Source organism: Patella vulgata, chromosome 3 (assembly GCF_932274485.2).
Source record: "Patella vulgata chromosome 3, xgPatVulg1.2, whole genome shotgun sequence".
Classification (NCBI taxonomy): Eukaryota; Metazoa; Mollusca; class Gastropoda; family Patellidae; genus Patella; species Patella vulgata.
The window spans coordinates 51,813,928-51,832,218 of NC_065881.2; the positions used below are offsets into that span (position 1 = coordinate 51,813,928).

The following is an 18,291-nucleotide window of genomic DNA, read 5'->3' on the forward strand; positions in this document are numbered from 1 at the left end:
ATCTTATTCCTAGAACAGAAGGAGGATGTTCTGCATGACTTAATATTGACGTCATACACAAATCTAACTTTTTAAAAATTTGACAGAGCTTGCAACATTATACCTTAAGAGCTGAAGGCAAACCTCTAACTACAGATTAATTCATAAGAATTAATAACTAATCAATTACTACATAAGAATTCTTGAATCCAATTCAGTATTGAGAAATTCAGTATTATTAGTGTACAACTTTAGCTGAAGTGAAAATGGTGCATATGATCTTAATTATTCTATGGAATACCGTTGGTGCTACACTTCTAATGAAGATGAAACGTACATGTAGTCTACTACAGTATGTAGGCCTACATGTTAGAAGTTAACTAAGGTTGAGGGTCACCAGTACAAATATTTCAATCGTTAGGTTTTATATAATTTTTCTTTTTAACAAATACATGTACTAACTACATGTATACGTATGTATATGCACTATGCACATATTTGAAATATGTCCAGACTTGTCTATTGCTCAGATTTTTTTTGTCAAGTACATGTAATTTCGTATAGTAGCTATATAAATAAAACAAAATGACCTTTAATGAAATAATCTTACCTCATTGAAGATTGGGTTGTTTCAGTTTCATTTTGTGATAGTCCAAAAGCAACTCCATTCTGACCGAACTGCGTAAACTGATAGGCATTAGAACAAGTTGCCCCACCGGCATCAAATAATGTCTCCACAGATAATTTCTTATCAAAAGATGTAGAATGAGTATCATGATTTCGCTTAGATTTATGAGACTTGGTAGGAACCATGGAAATGTTATCATCATCTGAAAACACACTAGTATTCCACAAATCAGATGGGGTATCGTCTAAATTGTCGGAGTTTAAATTTAGCTCCTCTGATTTCTGTAATAAAGTGAGCTGTGTATTTCCATCAAATAATACACTATTAGGAGAGGATAATGAGGAAGGAGATTCTAGTTGTATATCTGGACTAGATACTGGGCTTGGACTGAGACTACTATTACATTCATCTACATCTGCTGTTAAAATCTTTCTAAGCATTGAGCCACTGGCTTGTTTTTCAACAGAATCATCCTGGGATATCGTAACAAACAATTTAGGGTTTGAGATAGAACCAGAGCTTGTCGCCATTTGATTTCCAGTTTCCATAAATTGTGTCATATCCTCTGAGAATTGTTCAACATTTCTATAATTCCTCACAAAACCAACTGGCAAAGGAGGATTTGTATGACTTAGTGCTTGAGACAGACAAAATAAATTCTGAAAGTCCTGTTCACTCCCCTCACTTGCCTTGGTTTCAAAAAAAGACTGGGTATCCATTGGTCGTGTTTTGGGGTTTAAAATCGGAAAAGTTTCAAAACTCAACCTTGTTGGAGATAACTGTCTTTTTAATCCAACAATTGGTTGATTTCCATCCACTTCAGGGCTTTTAACCTTTTCTTGACTCGCATACGGATTCACAATTTGTCTACCATCTCCATTCTGGGTTAAAAGACCAAATGTAGTCATTTTGTTCAAATCCACATTTTGGTTAGATTTCACTGTATTAACTATTCTATTCATTTGTTCTTCTTTCACTTGTTTTTGTACTTGTTCTTCTAAATGTTTCTCCAGTGCCTTTAAGATAACAGACTTGAGATTTTCATCAGTTGTTGATAGTGCTGGAAGAGTTTGAGCTTGTGTATTCTGAACAAATGTAACTGGGTTTATAACTTGGTTTAATTCTACTGGTTTTGGTATGTTAACACCAACATCCATTCCTTGGTTAGAAGCTTGACCCATTCCATGACTACCTGTATAATTTTGGCTAGGCTGATCAGTGTTCAAGTTTTGCATTTGAGGGGTTTCAGCTCGTTGGTTACTGGGATCAGATGTTTGACGATACAAGTTCTGAAGAAGTCCTCGAATTTGTGGAAGGTGTTCAATAAGATTATTGTTCACTGCTGTGTGACTGGGTTCTGTCAATTTCTCTAGCAGAAACTTCAAGTCATTATCTGATGTACTCTGCTGACTAGAATTATTAAATCTAAACATATTTTGCTGTTCATGTACCTGTACCTGTGGACTTTGCCCATGGGTCTTTGGGCTTTGCCCATGTGTCAGTGGGATCTGCTGGTTCTCAATTTTCATCACTGGATTGAGAATAATTGGGCTCTGTGGATTACTTGTCCTACCAGAAAAATGACTTTGGTTAACTTGACCAAGCTGATTTAACTGTATCGGACCTTGAATATTGCTAGGACTTTGTAATGGCAAAGTCTGAATCACTTGTGCTTGTTGAGGTTGAGAAAACTGACTTTGATTAATACTACTGAAAGTGGCTTGAAATTGTTGTTGATTACCGAACTGATTATTTTGAAACTGTCCTGGAGTTAGTACTAATATTGATCCTGGGGGTAATGCAGAGTTCTGTACACTAGTTAGTAAACCGGTCGGTATATTTTGAAACTGATTTGAAGAATTATTGATCTGGTGTTGAGGTTGATTTTGTGGGTTAAACTGATTTGAGCCGACAAAGACATGGTTAGCAATTTCTACAGGCATCTTAGTATTGGTGCTGACTTTGGTGAGAATATCTTGTAATAAACAGGATTTCATGACGGGAGGTTCATTTACTATTTCTGTTGAGGGACTAGAATGAGTTATTGGCATGTTGCCTTTTGAGTCTGGTGAAGCTACTCGTGATGATACATCTTCATACTGAATTGGGGTATCTGGACTTTTCACTGAAGAGGATACTTCGTTTACCATTTGTGCTGAATTTTGACTAAATGTGTTGTTCTGTGAATTTGATACGATATAATGTAATTGAGTTTGGTTCGATGTCGAAGTAATACATGGGTTATTGAAGACATTGGCTGATGGCCCTTTTTGAAACTGACTGGTATTGGATGTTTGAGAAACAAGAGAACTAGTAACAAATGGACTGGGCTGGGCATCATTGCACAAGTTTTGTGAATACTGGGATGTGATACTTTGATTGGGTGATTTCACTTGATGAAACGTATCTGAAGGTACTGATGATGGTATAGAAGAGACTGGTGGAAAACTGTCCATGCGTAGATACTGAAGATCTGATGGTAAATTCTGTGACATCCTCGTACTGTTGTCCAAAGCTGAAAAATCAATACATTGTTTCATAATCATAAATGAGCATTTAAAATAATTCTACATTTTTTTTATCACATCTATTGTACGTTGATTCTCTTGCCTGTTAACCCATAATACATGTATCTTGTAAAGCCACATGATGCGAGTACGCCATGCATTAACCTACATGTTTTCCTGGTATCTAACTGGTACATAAATGAAATCGGGTTTAACATCCTACTGTTCTGCTCCTAAACTGGGTTAATTAAGATGGGCATACGCCATATAGTGTGGTATGAGGGAAATTCTTCCCAAACAGTGGCACTATGGCCTACTCATATCAAATTCCAACTGCCAAGGTATCTTTTACGTGCACATCAATGTATACACGGGACCTCATTTTTTTGTTCCATCTGAACAACTAGACAGCTGTCCTTGTCAGGTCCTCCATCCTACACTAATGACAAGGGGAAATCTTGTCGGAAAACCCTGATGAACTTTCTCGGCAAATGCAGGGATCTAATATGAGACCTCCAGACTAGCAAGCCAGCGTCTTGCCCACTGTGGCTTCCTAACTGGTAAATGTTTATATAACTATCGTAATTATCGTAACCAGGTAACCAGAAACTGAGCATGTAACTTAAATAAAATAGGGCTGAATCAGCAACCCTAAATGACATTTACTTTAGAAATGAGAAATAAAACTTCTTACCACTGTTATCATTAGCTGCTGATGGATTAGATGCTGGATGAGAAGAATTCAATTCTTCATTTAGAAAATCAGTTAACATATCGCTTGTATTCGAGGGACTCGACGTCATATTGAAATCTGAAAAAAACAAGCCAACAGTGAGGCTGATGTCCCCTGCCGAAATAAAAAAAAAAACAACAGATCTATGACACATATTAATTAGGGTGTCATGGTGATATATTCACACATTCTTTTTACATTGGATAAAATTGTCACCTCTAGAGGCACCACAAGCTAAAAATGTGATTTTTAGTACAATCAAGGGCCCTAATTCAGGAAGTTACGATTAATATGTGCGAATATCGAAAGGAACCAAGATCTTTGGGTTATAAACATGCATTTCAAGTTTCATCAAAATCTCTTAGAGTGGCCAAGCTAGAAACGTGATTTACAATGTATCATACAATTAGGGACGATAATCCATGAAGTTTCGATCTGATATACTGTATGCCAATATCGAAAGGAACTGAGATCTTTTGGAGATATTCTATATTTCAAGTTTCATCAAAATCAAATAAGAATTGTGACCTGTAGAGTGTCCACAAACGTATTTATAGGCGTGTGAAAGCCCTGACAAAACAATTAAACTGTAGTTGAATGAATCATAAAGTTGAAGTCAACTCAATGATCAATGATATATCTTTTCACTCACTAGTTAATATTAAAAGATGCCAATGAAGTAGAAATTGCCTTCTCTTATGAGTGGCACAAATGAACTGTAAGCTATTGAGTAAACTGATTTGATTGATGACTTGATGTGGAAGGTTTAGTAAGATGTAATAAGAATCTGAAGCCGTAGGTATACAGTTATATGTATATATACATGGACCTTATAATAAGGACCATGGTAATTGGTATACAGTACGTCAGTAGCCTATATATTTATAGCAAAAATTTATCATTTTCATCAATGGGCCAATGTTTTAGTTACAGCCATCAGTGGCCCCACTCCAAACTCTTATTGGTAGTATTGTTGGTCTCGGTTTCTTTTTTATACCCTAGCCTACACAAGTACAAAGGGGGTGGGGGGGATTGGACTGGAGGCGTTCTCTTTAAAATTATAGCCTGGAATTAGGAACATATTTCAATTTGTGATTTGAATAAACCAAATAAATGTAATTTTGTATGGCATGTAAGAAATTCATGAAACAGGTAGAGAAATTAGTGGTGTTTGTTTTTGCGTCAACCAAAAATCTCATTAACCTGAATTTAGTGTTCACGTGACATTTATTATGACCTTGACATAGATAACATTGGTTTGTTAGGCAGCCAGCCATCAGGTAAATTTCATGTCCCTTTTTCTCCGTTAAATAACAATAACATAACTATCTACGGAATTCATTTAACCAAAAACTCCCAGGTTAAATAATATGAACTGAAATTCGACATTGCCATTAACAGCTGACCGAGTCGCGTTTAAGTGAAAATATTGAGAACGATTCTAGATCAATCCCACCATAGATATTACCATGTCTAGTTCGGCGAATTAATTTCATGAATGTCCTAATATGGACTTACAGACAAAGAAGCATCAAACTGAACAGAAATAATGAAATGTGGAATTATTTTTATTAACTTATATCCGAGATTAATGCACATGACTATTTGTCAACAAGAGGTGTTATTCGTTTGCTGTCCTAACGGTAAATCAAGCGGTGACGCAATGGGCACAGAAAGTAGTGCGGGCCGTCGTTGTTGTCTATGGAAAAATTGTCATGTCCGCCATCTTGGAATATCACGTACCTTGTTTCAAAAAATTCCGACTTTTATCATCAACTTCATTCATTTCCAATTTTTGAACATAATCCGAAGGCATTCCACCTTGTTTGTATGTCGTTTTCTGTAGTTGACGTTTTGCTTGAAATTCTTTTGAAACAGAAATTCATTGATATAGCGGAGTGACATTACAGATGTGTTTCGCCCTCGGTGCCTCTGAATACATTGAAGCTGCATAACTTATCGGCCCATGAAGGCAGTATTTTCACGAATGCGATTGGATAATCTCCCGAACAATGGCCAATCAAAATATTCCATTTGGTACGTATCGGAAAAATAATCAATGGACAGAGTTATTTAGTATTACGTAATCTTCCGCATTTAGATCATGGAAATCCCATCGATTTGTGTTTTGGATTACATTTTGCAATCCTTTAAAGAGGGTAAATATTGGCTAGCTGTCAAACCATTTAAGTAACAAGGTTTTGTCGTTATTTGAAATAAAGATAGGGCGTAATTATATTTGCATTAATGTAGAAATAACTATACCCTATAGGCTATACTCCTATAGCTTTTGGGCCTATATCATGCCGAAGGCGCTAGGAGTAGGATAACACTACACGCCTCACTTTGGATTGTCCAGATCAGATTTAATTTCGAGAGGAATCGTGTATGATACAGGGTATGCTTAATCAGACCACTTGGTAGGCCTAACACGTTTCATTTGAGATTTGGAGTAGGGTCGCCTGTCCAACCTCGTGGGTTTTCTCCGGGTCCTCCGGTTTCCTCCCACTGCTAAAGACCCCTACGCGCAAGCGAATTATGTAAATAAAATTAATCCATATGTTAGTCCCGAAATGACCTAGTTTGTGTCGAGTGGACGTTAAACCCCCCCTCTCTCTCTCTCTTTTGAGATTTAACGTGCTAATGGCTATATAAACATACATATTAATAATATTATAATCTAGTGACTCAAGGGGGGAATTGCTACCCGGGAGGAGAATGTATGAGACCATTTTTTTTTTACTAGAACAGCTTTAATTTTGTGTACCGGTGTGTCGATTCTGGGCGGTGCTTATGTGTTGTGGGTGGGGTGGGGCTTTACCGAGATATGGGGGTGACTAGGACTGAGATGGGGTGGCCATGGGTACAATGTCTAAAATGAAATGAAGTTATATAATAAGCTCCGGCTTGTTTTCAGATCCCATCATTATTAAATATTGTATAGATTATGGAAATATTGATTGAATAAATATTGTTAGAAGAAAAAAATGCCTAAAATTGGTTGGAAATTTGATAATGTTGATGGCAATTTTATAGCACTTTATATCTCTAAAAAAAGGGGGGGGGTATAATATGACATTCCTGGATAACTCCTGGGGTTTAGGCAACCGGTCGATGCCTTAAAGTGGCGGGAAATGTGATACTATTGATATAAATATAATAAATGATAATTATCTCAGATTAGTTAAACACTAAATTATAATTCTACGTAGGCAACATCTCTAAAGAAGTATATATATTATGATCACGGCCAACTGTTTTGCATTGGGTGGGGGGCAATGGCTAAACTTGGCAGTACAAGTTTGATAATATTGATATCAATGCTGATCATTAGTAACGGTCACTGATCAAACGCTGTCCTCTGACCGTTCCTATTCGTCCCTATTAAGCTGCCATATAAAACCAACTGTTTTGCATTGGGTGGGGGGCAATGGCTAAACTTAGCAGTACAAGTTTGATAATATTGATATCAATGCTGATCATTAGTAACGGTCACTGATCAAACGCTAGCTGCCTCTGACCGTTCCTATTAAGCTGCCATATAAAAATAGCCCACCTCGATCTAAGGCTATTTTAGAATCCCTCCTTCTATCTTTCACCGTGATCCTTTTACCAAAACCACATGGTTCAAAATTGGTCTTGATGATCACCCTATAGCCCAGTAAAACATTAATTTCTGGCACTGTAAATCTAAGATGTGATGCCCTTGGAGGACAACTGGTTTGCTTTTTTTTCGGGGGGGAGGGGGTGTCATCTTATAGATTTGTACAACATTGCTTTCTAGCACTGTACATATCTAAAGAAATGTTCCCGAAGTGGACGGAAATGAAATGTGATAATGCATGATGACCATCTTATAGATTAAACATACAGGTCTTACATGCGCGATAATTGGAAATTGTCAATTTGTATCTGGAAATTGTTTAACATCTATCGATAGCAAGAGCAAGCGTTCAAATAAATGTTATGTTTCATGGGGAATAATTCATGCATTGTTTTTTCATAAATAAATTGCTTTATTGTAAGGTAATAATTAGTTTACACGATAATTTTGCAGGATCATTTGAATTAAAAAGTAGATAATTTAACTAAACCCCTTGATAAGAAAGGGACCCTAAAGCACCCTTAAAACATTTATTTTCTGTTAAGTATATTGGAAAATAGAGCAGATTACCATTTTGTAAAGACTGGTTTCGAACACCATTTTTTTTGTTCCTCAAATTACATTTTGGACTTCACCCCCCCCCCACACCCTTATTCCCCGTAAAACATTTATCCAATTGCATCCCGTACAACACAGTGCTAAAAACTAATGCTTTATTCATCCACAAAATGACCATCCATTACATCAACATGGTCACATTTTCCGCCAATTCTGGGCAGTCACCCCCGCCCCTGAAGCACACCACACACACACAGTACCCGCACCTTCTTAGAAAAGCAAACCAGTTGTCCACCAGCTTTCTGCAAAGACGCTCATACTCATAAGGACATCTTATATGCCCATTTAGTGCATGCAAGAAATGAATGTTTTACTAATGATCATCATTGATGTCAACATTATCAACTTTACCGCTAATTTTAGGAAAAATGCCCCCAAACACCTGAAAACCACCAGAATCGAAATGTACGCAAAAAAACTGCTCTAAGAAAACTTGGTCTCATTAATTCTCCTCTCGGATGGCGCCCCCATAAAATATTAAAATTCTGTTTTTCTTTTAGTCTGTGCACTGTAAGCCTTTTCTGTAATTTTTACAGACTTGTTTCTGTAAAACGCTTACAGCGCAGGTCTGTTATCCTGATAACAGACACGAGTCTGTTAATATTTAAGAAATACAGAATTTCGTCCGTAAATATGACATACGGGTGTTTAAATTAAAGTGACGTCATCGGTCTTCCTGGGCGCCATTACTGTTAGACCGTTAGTTAGCGGCAAAGAGGAATCCCTCAACATCGAGCACAATAGTTGAACATTACAGTCAATACCAAACATTGCAGTTTTAGGTAAGTATACAGTAGGGACACATCTTTGTTTGACATAGATTGATTCTTAGCATTCGTAAAAATGTACGGTAACTGATTTATGAAATAGTAGGAATAGACTCTTCTACTTCTAGACAATTGAAATGGACATACATGATACTCACATACACTGTCACAGTGTTAGTGTTAGCACAGAGTAAAAATACACTCTGGTGTTAGTGCTAGGCCTAATATTTTTTCGCATTGTTTTTGGAGGCTTCAGTTCTAGTTGAGGCTACTCGGATGACATAATAATAACATTGATATAGAAAAAAAATATATGAACTATGAAGGGCTAACATTTCTGGGCTTCATTAAGTTCATAGTCTCAGGTCTGTAGGCTAGGCCTACCACTGAAAACCATTATTATTAAGAATTTATTGAATTGTCAATGCATTGTCTGGATAATGATCTTTAATTTTTTATTTTACTAATTTTTTTAGGCACAGCTTATTGCATCCTTGAGTGCCATTCCTGTCATCTATAGAGTGGGCTACCCAGCCTTTCTCTGGGTTAGTAAAATTTTTTCAAAGGTAGGCCCTACCGGTAAAGAAAAATTATAAGATTGAACTTACTGAAGATAATAATTTTGGGAGTTGAGCGCATTGTTAATGAAAACCAACACTTCCTGCCCTCTGCTTGGACCTTGAAATTTGAGGGGTGGTTGGACGAATGGTCTAACCATGGAGCTTATATAAGATCCATGGTCTAACATGGGCCTTAGTTAGGTCAGAATGAAGCCTATGTCTTTGAGTCAAGTGGCGTTGAAAGGAGTAAGATTGCCTGACTAACCGTGTTCATTTTTTCTGGGTCGTTCGTTTTCCTCCCACTGTTTATAAAAGACCTACGGTTAAAGCGATTATTGAAATAAAATTCTATGTTTATTAGTCCAAAAATGACCTAGTTCGTGTTGTGTGTGGATGTTAAATCCCATTTCTCTCTCCCAGCTTAAACCTTGGGGTAGGTCTTATTAGCAACAGGTGAATCCTATTTTAGTCTGCTTTTAGATTTACCTGTCATAGGTGCAGAGTCGCCACTGGTTAGTCCAAAAATCTGATCAGAAACCCAAGATGCGGTAACGATAGAAGAAAGCATGGGTTTTAACCCGGAAAGCAATGGGTGTCACGTTAGTTACAGCTACTACCAATATGAATCATGATCAGAAAAGTTCAACCTAACTTAAAGGAGCTAAATCTGTATTCTTTGGCCCCGAGAAATGAACACAATGGGTCGCAACGATAATAATCTATTATGAATGTCTATAAACTGATTTACATTCAGTCGTTTCTGTTTTTAGTGTAATTTGTAATCAGTTATGCTCGGCGAAATATGTCCAAATTGAATGGCAGTCTGGTTATTCCAGTATACACTGAAAGTGTTTGTGATATGTTTAGTCTCCTGGGGGGGTTGAATGGCTGAATGGTTAGCACGTGCGCGCTGTGCCATAAAGTCTGTCATTGAGTCAACTGGCGTGGTTTCGAATCCCCGGTTGTACGTGGCAAGGAGTAGGGTCGCCTGTCCAACCTCGTGGGTTTTTCTCCGGGTCCTCCGGTTTCCTCCCACTGCTAAAGACCCCTACGCGCAAGCGAATTATTGAAATAAAATTAAAACCATATGTTAGTCCTGAAATGACCTAGTTTGTGTCGAGTGGACGTTAAACCCCATTTCTCTCTCTCTCTCTTTAGTCTCCTGTTTGTGGACATGAAACTTCATTTTCTCGCACATTTAGCTCCCTTTTCCTTAATTAAAATGTGTTCTTTTGAAATGGATGTCGTAAGAAACAACCTGATTGAGAATATTTGTTTTGCAGGTGCATTTTTGAAATTAACCCAGATAACACACAGAAATCATGAAAAAGAGGAAGACTCGAGTGTGCCAAAAAGTGGTATAACTAATCACTAAACTGTCAAACTTTAAATGGATGAAGTACAGTTACAACAATAGCAACAATATACCGGTACTGTGAGAAGGTATACGACGGTATAGATGCCACATTTTGGTTCAAGGTGCTTTAAATTCTGGACCACGGTTTGGTTAACATGGTACAGATATTTTAACTGTCCATTTTCATCCGATGCAGAATACTCCCCTGTAGTTCATGTGACAAGAAGGAGAAAAGATGGCTTTCGGCAATGAAACCTGTGTCCCGCTGAAAGTACATTCCCCTCCGGCGAACCACAAATCACGGATATAGGAACATTTTGAATCAAAAACGTCAGATGGAAAAGCAGTGGCTAGGGAGCTGGAAACACGTCAAAGAAGAAATACTGTGATATGTATCGTTGCAACCTATGATGCAATAATGTTCATGCATGCAAACTTTAGGGATAGGCCTATTGAGTTTATGGTTAGTTTTTATACACCAGCACATAGTGTGTATAAAATAGGTGATCAGGGACCGAGCCACAACCCTTTTATGAGTGATACTTTGTAAATGAGACTTTAAACGCACTGCAAGAAATCTTTTTAATGAATCTTCTTAATTAAACTTGATCTTCTTATTGTACTTTTGATAAGATGTCCGTTTACTTTAATGGAAAAATCTTTTGGTCATTTAATTTGTCCATCAACAATTTGGTACATTTGTAAAATTATCCTCAGTTCATTTTGTCTCTAAATATGCGGCCGTGTTGCATAAACATTAAAATTGTGTAACTCTCATCTACACATTTCATTTTGGGACTGGTTCATTAACTTTGTCAGTAGTCGAGTTCCATCTAAATTTTTATCTACGAGACTGAATCAATTTATGCCATTCTCACTAAGGAATGTACATGCTTAGGCAGAGTTATTGTGGAAAATTTAATGATATACATTTTCAAACAGAGATTAAGCTAATCATTGAAACAAGCTGTACATTTAAGGTGGAATAATAGGAATTCTGCATTGATGCTGTTCTTGTTTTAAAGTCATGATACTTTTGGGGTTCAATAATTGTTAGATTTTAAATTGTTCATTTAAACATTTAGAATGCAAATTCATTAATTCCAAAAATTTGAATGATTTCATTATTTCATTAGATCATGTTTTACTGTTATAATTTACTTTCATGTTGTTGATGTTTTAAATAATAGATTTGAGGTAAATATTACAACACCTTGGTTAAGATTTTAGAAAAAGATTTGAGGATAATTCTATTGTAACACACTGATTATATATTTGTAGAATAGATTCAGAATGTTGTTGTTCTACTATAAAAAAAATTCATTTGAATATTATAATGTAAATGTTACATGTACAAGAATTTGAATGGATAATTTCATTATTGTTAAATTTATATTTTGTTGCTACCCATTATTTGATACATCCATGGAAATTTTCACATACATTTTTTAATTGCTGGGAATTTTTGTTTGCTTGTCTTGTGAGAACTTGATAAATATTTTGGAGAGTTATTTCCCTTGTTAATAGGGCAACAAATTCTCTTTTTTTTTTTAAAGTCGTCACTATTCCATGTACAAATGTTCATTATTATTAATGAAGAATTATGAAAGGAGCTTTGTTTTTGTTGAAATATACCACCAAACTGCTTGACAGCCAAAGAATATGTTAGATCTCTAAACATTCTCCATATTGTAATATCAAATCTGCTCTTGATCAAATGTGTTAAAAATATGAATTTGTGGTTGACAGGTTTTTTTTTTTTTAAGGCAGTTGTTAGCTTTACTTACTGACAGTAATCTCCAATTTCCAGTATTTTCAGGTCTTTTATTATATCTTAAACTATCATGTAAAAGCATTTTTGAGGAATTAATTGTATCTTATATTGTTTTGAATAATTAAATTCTGTTTTAAATCTTAAGTAAATGTCTTTTTGATGCTTATCATACCATAAGTTTTTTACAGCTGTAAAACATTTTCCGTAAAATTTACGAACAAATGGCTGGCAGCTAGGTTGCCAATCTTTGGACGTAATTTTTACGACATGTTCGTAAAAATATATTTACGGTGTGTCGTAATTTTTACGTACATTGGTTGGCAACCTAGCTGCCAGCCATTTGTCCGTAAATTTTACGGAAAAAGTTTTACAGTGTGTGATACTTTTTGGCGAAAAATATCCGGACTAGCTTAAAAACTTTGACAGTGGACAGGAAGACTGTGTCCTTATTGGTTTGCTTATGAAAGAAGTGGGAATTATAATATTGACAGTGGCGAAGTTGCTGTACCAGGCGGTTAACGAAATTCTTCAGACAATTCTTGTGTTAACTGCTAACGACCCACATATAGATACAAATCTCTGCCACACCCGAGAGATACACAAACTCTTGTCGAACGATTTGTCCCTTTGTTCGAATCATAATTTCAATCAAATAGCGGATAAACTAGAAATGTGATTTTTTTTTTGTAAAAAAACAAACATTTCTGCATTTCAGTGAGTTCCACGTGAGCCTTATCCACCCATGCAACCCTGTGAACAATTGCAACGAATTTTACATATCAGTGGCTGCCCGGCTGGTTCATGTAGAACGACCTAAATTTTCTTTTGACACCCAAATTCTATAAAATTGTAATATAATATAACAGCCTCAAAATAGTCATGGATGAACAAATGTTGAAGAATTTAGTTTTAAGCTTCACGTCAACTCTTGGGAACCATGATTTCCGCTATTCTCATCTGAGGCAATCCAGTGTTCTGGTTCCTCTTATGATAAAAAATAAAGAAGTTTTTGTACTGCTGACAAAACGATCAAAGAATTTGAGAACCCACGCTGGAGCCGTTGCTTTGCCTGGCGGTGTCAAGGACTTTTGCGAAGAAAGTGATGTGGATACAGCGCTCCGCGAAGCTGAAGAAGAAATAGGTTTACAGAGAAAAGATGTAACTATAGTTGGGGTTTTACCGCCATTATTCGCATCTCCACGAACAACTGTTGTACCTGTTATAGGAATTATAAATCCGTCTTTTACTGCGAATGTGAATAAAGATGAAGTGGATTATGTCTTCTTTGTGGCTCTTAAAGACTTCAGGACTAAACCAATTGAAAAACGGGAATTTAATTTTTACTCGAGAAAGTTAAATATTTATTATTTGAGTAGAGAACTGGGGGACAATACATTAATAATATATGGTCTAACTATATGCATTTGTATAGCTGTCGCTGTTATAGTGGATGGTGGACATAGCATGCTCGCCCTTTTTGCTGGTGGCTCTAATGAAGTAGGAATTGAAACTGGCTTCACAGAATATTACCATTATATAGCAAATCAAATAAACGGACCAAGCAAGCTTTAGAAGGGCCAATCTATGATGTCATATTGGTTAGCCAAAAACTTTAACATTTAGGAAGTGTTCAAACAGCATTCACAGTAGATAAACAGCCACCAGTAACTTTGTATCAAGTAATCATATTGAATAATATTATTAGCATGTAACTATATCGACAATCAAAAAATAAATAATACATATACTAAGCGCATTGACTACGCACCACTAATTTGACTGCTAGCGACACATAATATAGCTGAAATGTTATTTTGGCTTTACAAAGGGGGCACAAGGATGCGCCAATATGTCGGTTTGGAAATAAAATGAAAAGGGGTTTAACAATTGTCAAGTGCTTTAACGTGCATACCAACGGGTGGGCGGGCGTGTGTGTGGTTGTGTACGTGTGTGTGTGTGTGTGTGAGAGAGAGAGGGGGCGGGGGGTAACGTCCACTCGACACAAACTAGGTCATTTCGGGACTAACACATGGTTTAATTTTATTTCAATAATTCGCTTGCGCGTAGGGGTCTTTGGCAGTGGAAGGAGACCAGAGAACCCGGAGGTTGGACAGGCGATCCTACTCCTTGTCACGAACAACCGGGGAATCGAAACCACACCAGATGACTCAATGACAGACCGTATGATACAGCGCACATCTGCTAACCATTCTGAATAACAGTAATATTTAGCTTTTTGGTTATTACAGCAGCTTTAGAAATTACGTTTGTTTTATTTTTTAAATTGCTTTATCAACTGTACCGTCAGAAGCGGCATCTTTTGGTTTAGTACAAATTAATAATATCTCTGAAACACTTGCGTTACTGTTAGGCAAGAACATGACAATAGCAGTAGTTTCATTTTACTTTTACAAGGTTCTTAAAATAATTGTTGAGTTGTCTAGCGTGCGTGTTTCTAAATTCAATTTCTTGTTCCAGCTTTCTGTTATGTTTCGTTAAAAAAGTAGTCTTGATTATCCCGGCCTGTCAATCAGACGTAGAATGGTCGGCAGACTGGTTAAGCAAGACTAATTTCAAAACAAGGGCACGTAACCTATTTTATACTCACACGTGCCCGGGTGTTACGACCGACACTCGTAACCATCTTTCAGTGTATTATTTATGGATGGTAAAATGGTCATAGCTTATTAAGTACAACATGACCGTTTATTTAGTGACTATAAATGTGCGAAACTGATTTAAGGCTTGGTGTATATATACTCTTCAAAAAACGGTAGGGGATATTGATATGCAAATACCTATGCAGGGACACTTGACATGCTTTGAGAGTATGTTCACAGATGAAGAACTTATCGCCCCAACAGAACCATGGAGCTGCACATGCGACACGCAAAAGCGCCATACACGTGGGAGGAGTTCATTGTCAAATTTGACACTTCAAAGAAGGGTTGATGAAAACTGCCGCGTGCTGGTTTATCATACCCATGTTTGCTTTCCTATCGGTTCTTACATCAGATTAACTGTTTAGCGTATCTTTGCTTTAGTGTGTTACGTTTAATTTGATCGGGAGCGTGTTCGTCGACGTCAACGGACAACACTGCAAGAATTGGCCGTGGCACTGCAAGAGGAGTGGGTCAGATTGCCCAAAATCATGATTGGACGGTTGATTAGGAGCATGCCACGACGAATTGTTGAATGTCTGAGGATTGGTGGAGCAATTACTCATTATTAAGACAAAAATCAAAAACGTCCATTTTCACTTTTGACAGTGTATCCCTTTTCAAGTGAAATGGGGCCGTCAGATAAGCCGCCCATATGAACTGTTTATATTCATGTGTAGGCAATTGGCCTGTTATTAACATACACTAGTTACCTCTAATAAAAACAGCAGTGCATTTCCGCATTTTTGTATTGTTTCTGAATATCCCCTACTTTTTTGAAGAGTATATACATATTGTGGTGTAATTGTCGAGATATTTGGAGATACTTATTTATGGCGGGTCACCATATCAGAGGTCATAACAACGGGTACGTTTTTATATGGCCACACTGAAATTATGTCGCCACCCTGTGTCCGGCTGTCCGTCAACAATTGGCTTGTGAACGTGTTACAGGCTAAAATTATTGGCGGATCTTCTTATAGACCCACATTTTTATGTGGACGTATTATGTCCTCACACCTGTCCGTTATTTCCTTCAAACCCCATGGGTCATGAGACTTCAGCCTTTTGATTTTTAACGGGTTGTTTGTCATAATCTTTTAAATGCCCCCAAAACAAAACAATAAATAAACGACAAATATTTCGGTTCCTTTCGATATTCGCACGCATCGGACCGTCACTTATTGGAATATGACCTTCCTGTCAAAACGCCCCCCCCCCCCGCAATAGAGTTATGCCCCCTGCCTTTTACGCAAAATGTTAAATGTATAAAGTGTATAAATCCCCCAGAGGCTATATTTTTTTTCGATTCAAATGAAACTTTAAAAAATATGTTCAGGATCATAAGTACTTGATTAATCGACCAACCTTCCTGTATCTGATACAATAAAAAGGGAAATGGAAAACATATCTGATTTATTTGTGAACGGTAAAATTCATTCGTTGGTAGCAGAGGCGTAGCCGTGAAATATATATATGGGGGGGGGGGGGGTCCGCAACCCTAACCCCTAACCCTAACCCTTTTTTAAAACCCCTAAAAAATATAAACAAACACCATGTGGCCATGTTGTCTACACAACTCGTTTGCTGATTGGCCCAGACACCGCCAACGTGGCTGGCTAAGCGGGCGATAAATATTTGGTTTAGGCGATAATGTTTTTGGGTACCTACATGCGATTCACTCTGATAAGTGGCAGAAAAAAAATAACAAAATATTACTGACAGACTAACTAGACACAATTTTATGGAACACAGTTACTTTTCACTTCACACATGTTTCCAGGATGATTCACTTTGTTTTTTATTTTAGCAATGTAAACAATATTGGGATATGTACAGGTTTTATACAGATAGAATCTTAACTAATCCTAATAATTGTTGTAAATAAATAGGAGTTAGGGCCTACTATGTAAAATTTTTTTTTTTTTGGGGGGGGGGGGCAAGTATATTCAGACCCCCCCCCCCCCGAAAAACAATTGGGATCCCCCCCCCCCCCATGTGTGACGCCCATGGTTGGTAGTAGAAAAGTAAGACGTTCATTTCATTTCAGACCTATTCAATTAAACTGTTTAATCATTATGTCGAGAACTCTGCCTTTGATCATGTTCACTGAAGATTCGCCTGTGCCTGACAAAAGTGATCAACTCCTTCAACATACATGTATTAGGTTATATTTTTGTGCTTCAAGCAAGCGCGTTTCATATGGGTTTAAATAATGTCTACTCACGTCAACATTGATTTTATAAGAAAGGGTTAACATTTTGTAAAATCGACGGTTTTGGTCAGCCGTCTGTGTATTGGTGTGTGGATTTATCAAGTTCGTTACCAGAGTAAAGACATTTATCGGTATTTGTAAACATATACTCGAGCTGTGTACCATGTAACGAAGTGTCTTAAACAATGATTGAGTTTACTTTAAATATAATATCGAGTGGAGCTGGTCTTAGTGGTGTGCCAACCGTGCGGTTAGACAGGACTCCGCTACTTTGAAATTACCACGGTGATCGTAGTGATAAAAGTAGTTGGTTTGTTGGCAATCTGTTGCAACTTATAAATTTAAATTTTACTTTAGTACCCGTTAACAATCTACTGAAATAAAATGACTAGCATTAAAAATCAAGTTTACTTGGGGTGCCTTTATACAGCTGTAAATGGGATCGGGAGGGACGCGCACGCATGCTCTAAATCCCCATTCACGTGTGTAGGTACCCCAAGTAAATACAATCTATACAGTTGAGTTAGGTAATCTAAAATTGTTCTAGGTGAGTGTGAATATTAATATGCTACATATCAGCATAATGTTTGGGGGCTTTACTGTTACAGTTTCATTTTGTCTTTTATTGATACATATGGTACTAAGTTATAAACGATCTTGTAGAGTAGCACTAGACGTTAGTCTCTTCTTTCCGCCAATGGTAGGCCTACCCTCTTCAGTTTTGTCGTCATGTCTGTGGCATTTGAGTTGACCCTTTTCTATAGTCAATTCTGACAATCTAGTCGCAACCCACTGTACCCCGCTCTTTTCCTCTAGTAGCTACCTTGTCAGTTGGATCTGCGTCTCGATTTTGACAATTGCCATAAACTTATTGTAAAATAATATAACT

At 37.0% G+C, this 18,291-nt stretch overlaps 1 protein-coding gene and 1 long non-coding RNA gene across 6 annotated transcripts in view; one reads left to right on the top strand and one right to left on the bottom strand.

The window, feature by feature from the left end:
* LOC126816092 (uncharacterized) overlaps positions 1 to 18,291 on the bottom strand; it is a 68,134-nt gene that overhangs the window by 22,659 nt on the left and 27,184 nt on the right. For 4 of the 5 annotated variants that reach the window (XM_050542286.1, XM_050542284.2, XM_050542287.1 and 1 more), the window contains exons 2-3: positions 3,809 to 3,925; positions 590 to 3,122 (exon numbers count right to left, since the gene is read on the bottom strand). In XM_050542286.1, coding sequence (XP_050398243.1) covers positions 590 to 3,122; positions 3,809 to 3,925 — 2,650 coding nt within the window. Of the gene's footprint in view, positions 1 to 589; positions 3,123 to 3,808; positions 3,926 to 5,590; positions 5,785 to 18,291 lie in introns of those variants that run through there. The other variant, XM_050542285.1, reaches the window with a different exon arrangement.
* On the top strand, positions 8,624 to 12,676 carry LOC130012143 (uncharacterized). Its single transcript, XR_008787461.1, has 3 exons — positions 8,624 to 8,851; positions 9,313 to 9,381; positions 10,680 to 12,676. It is a non-coding gene; the product is annotated as an uncharacterized LOC130012143 (long non-coding RNA).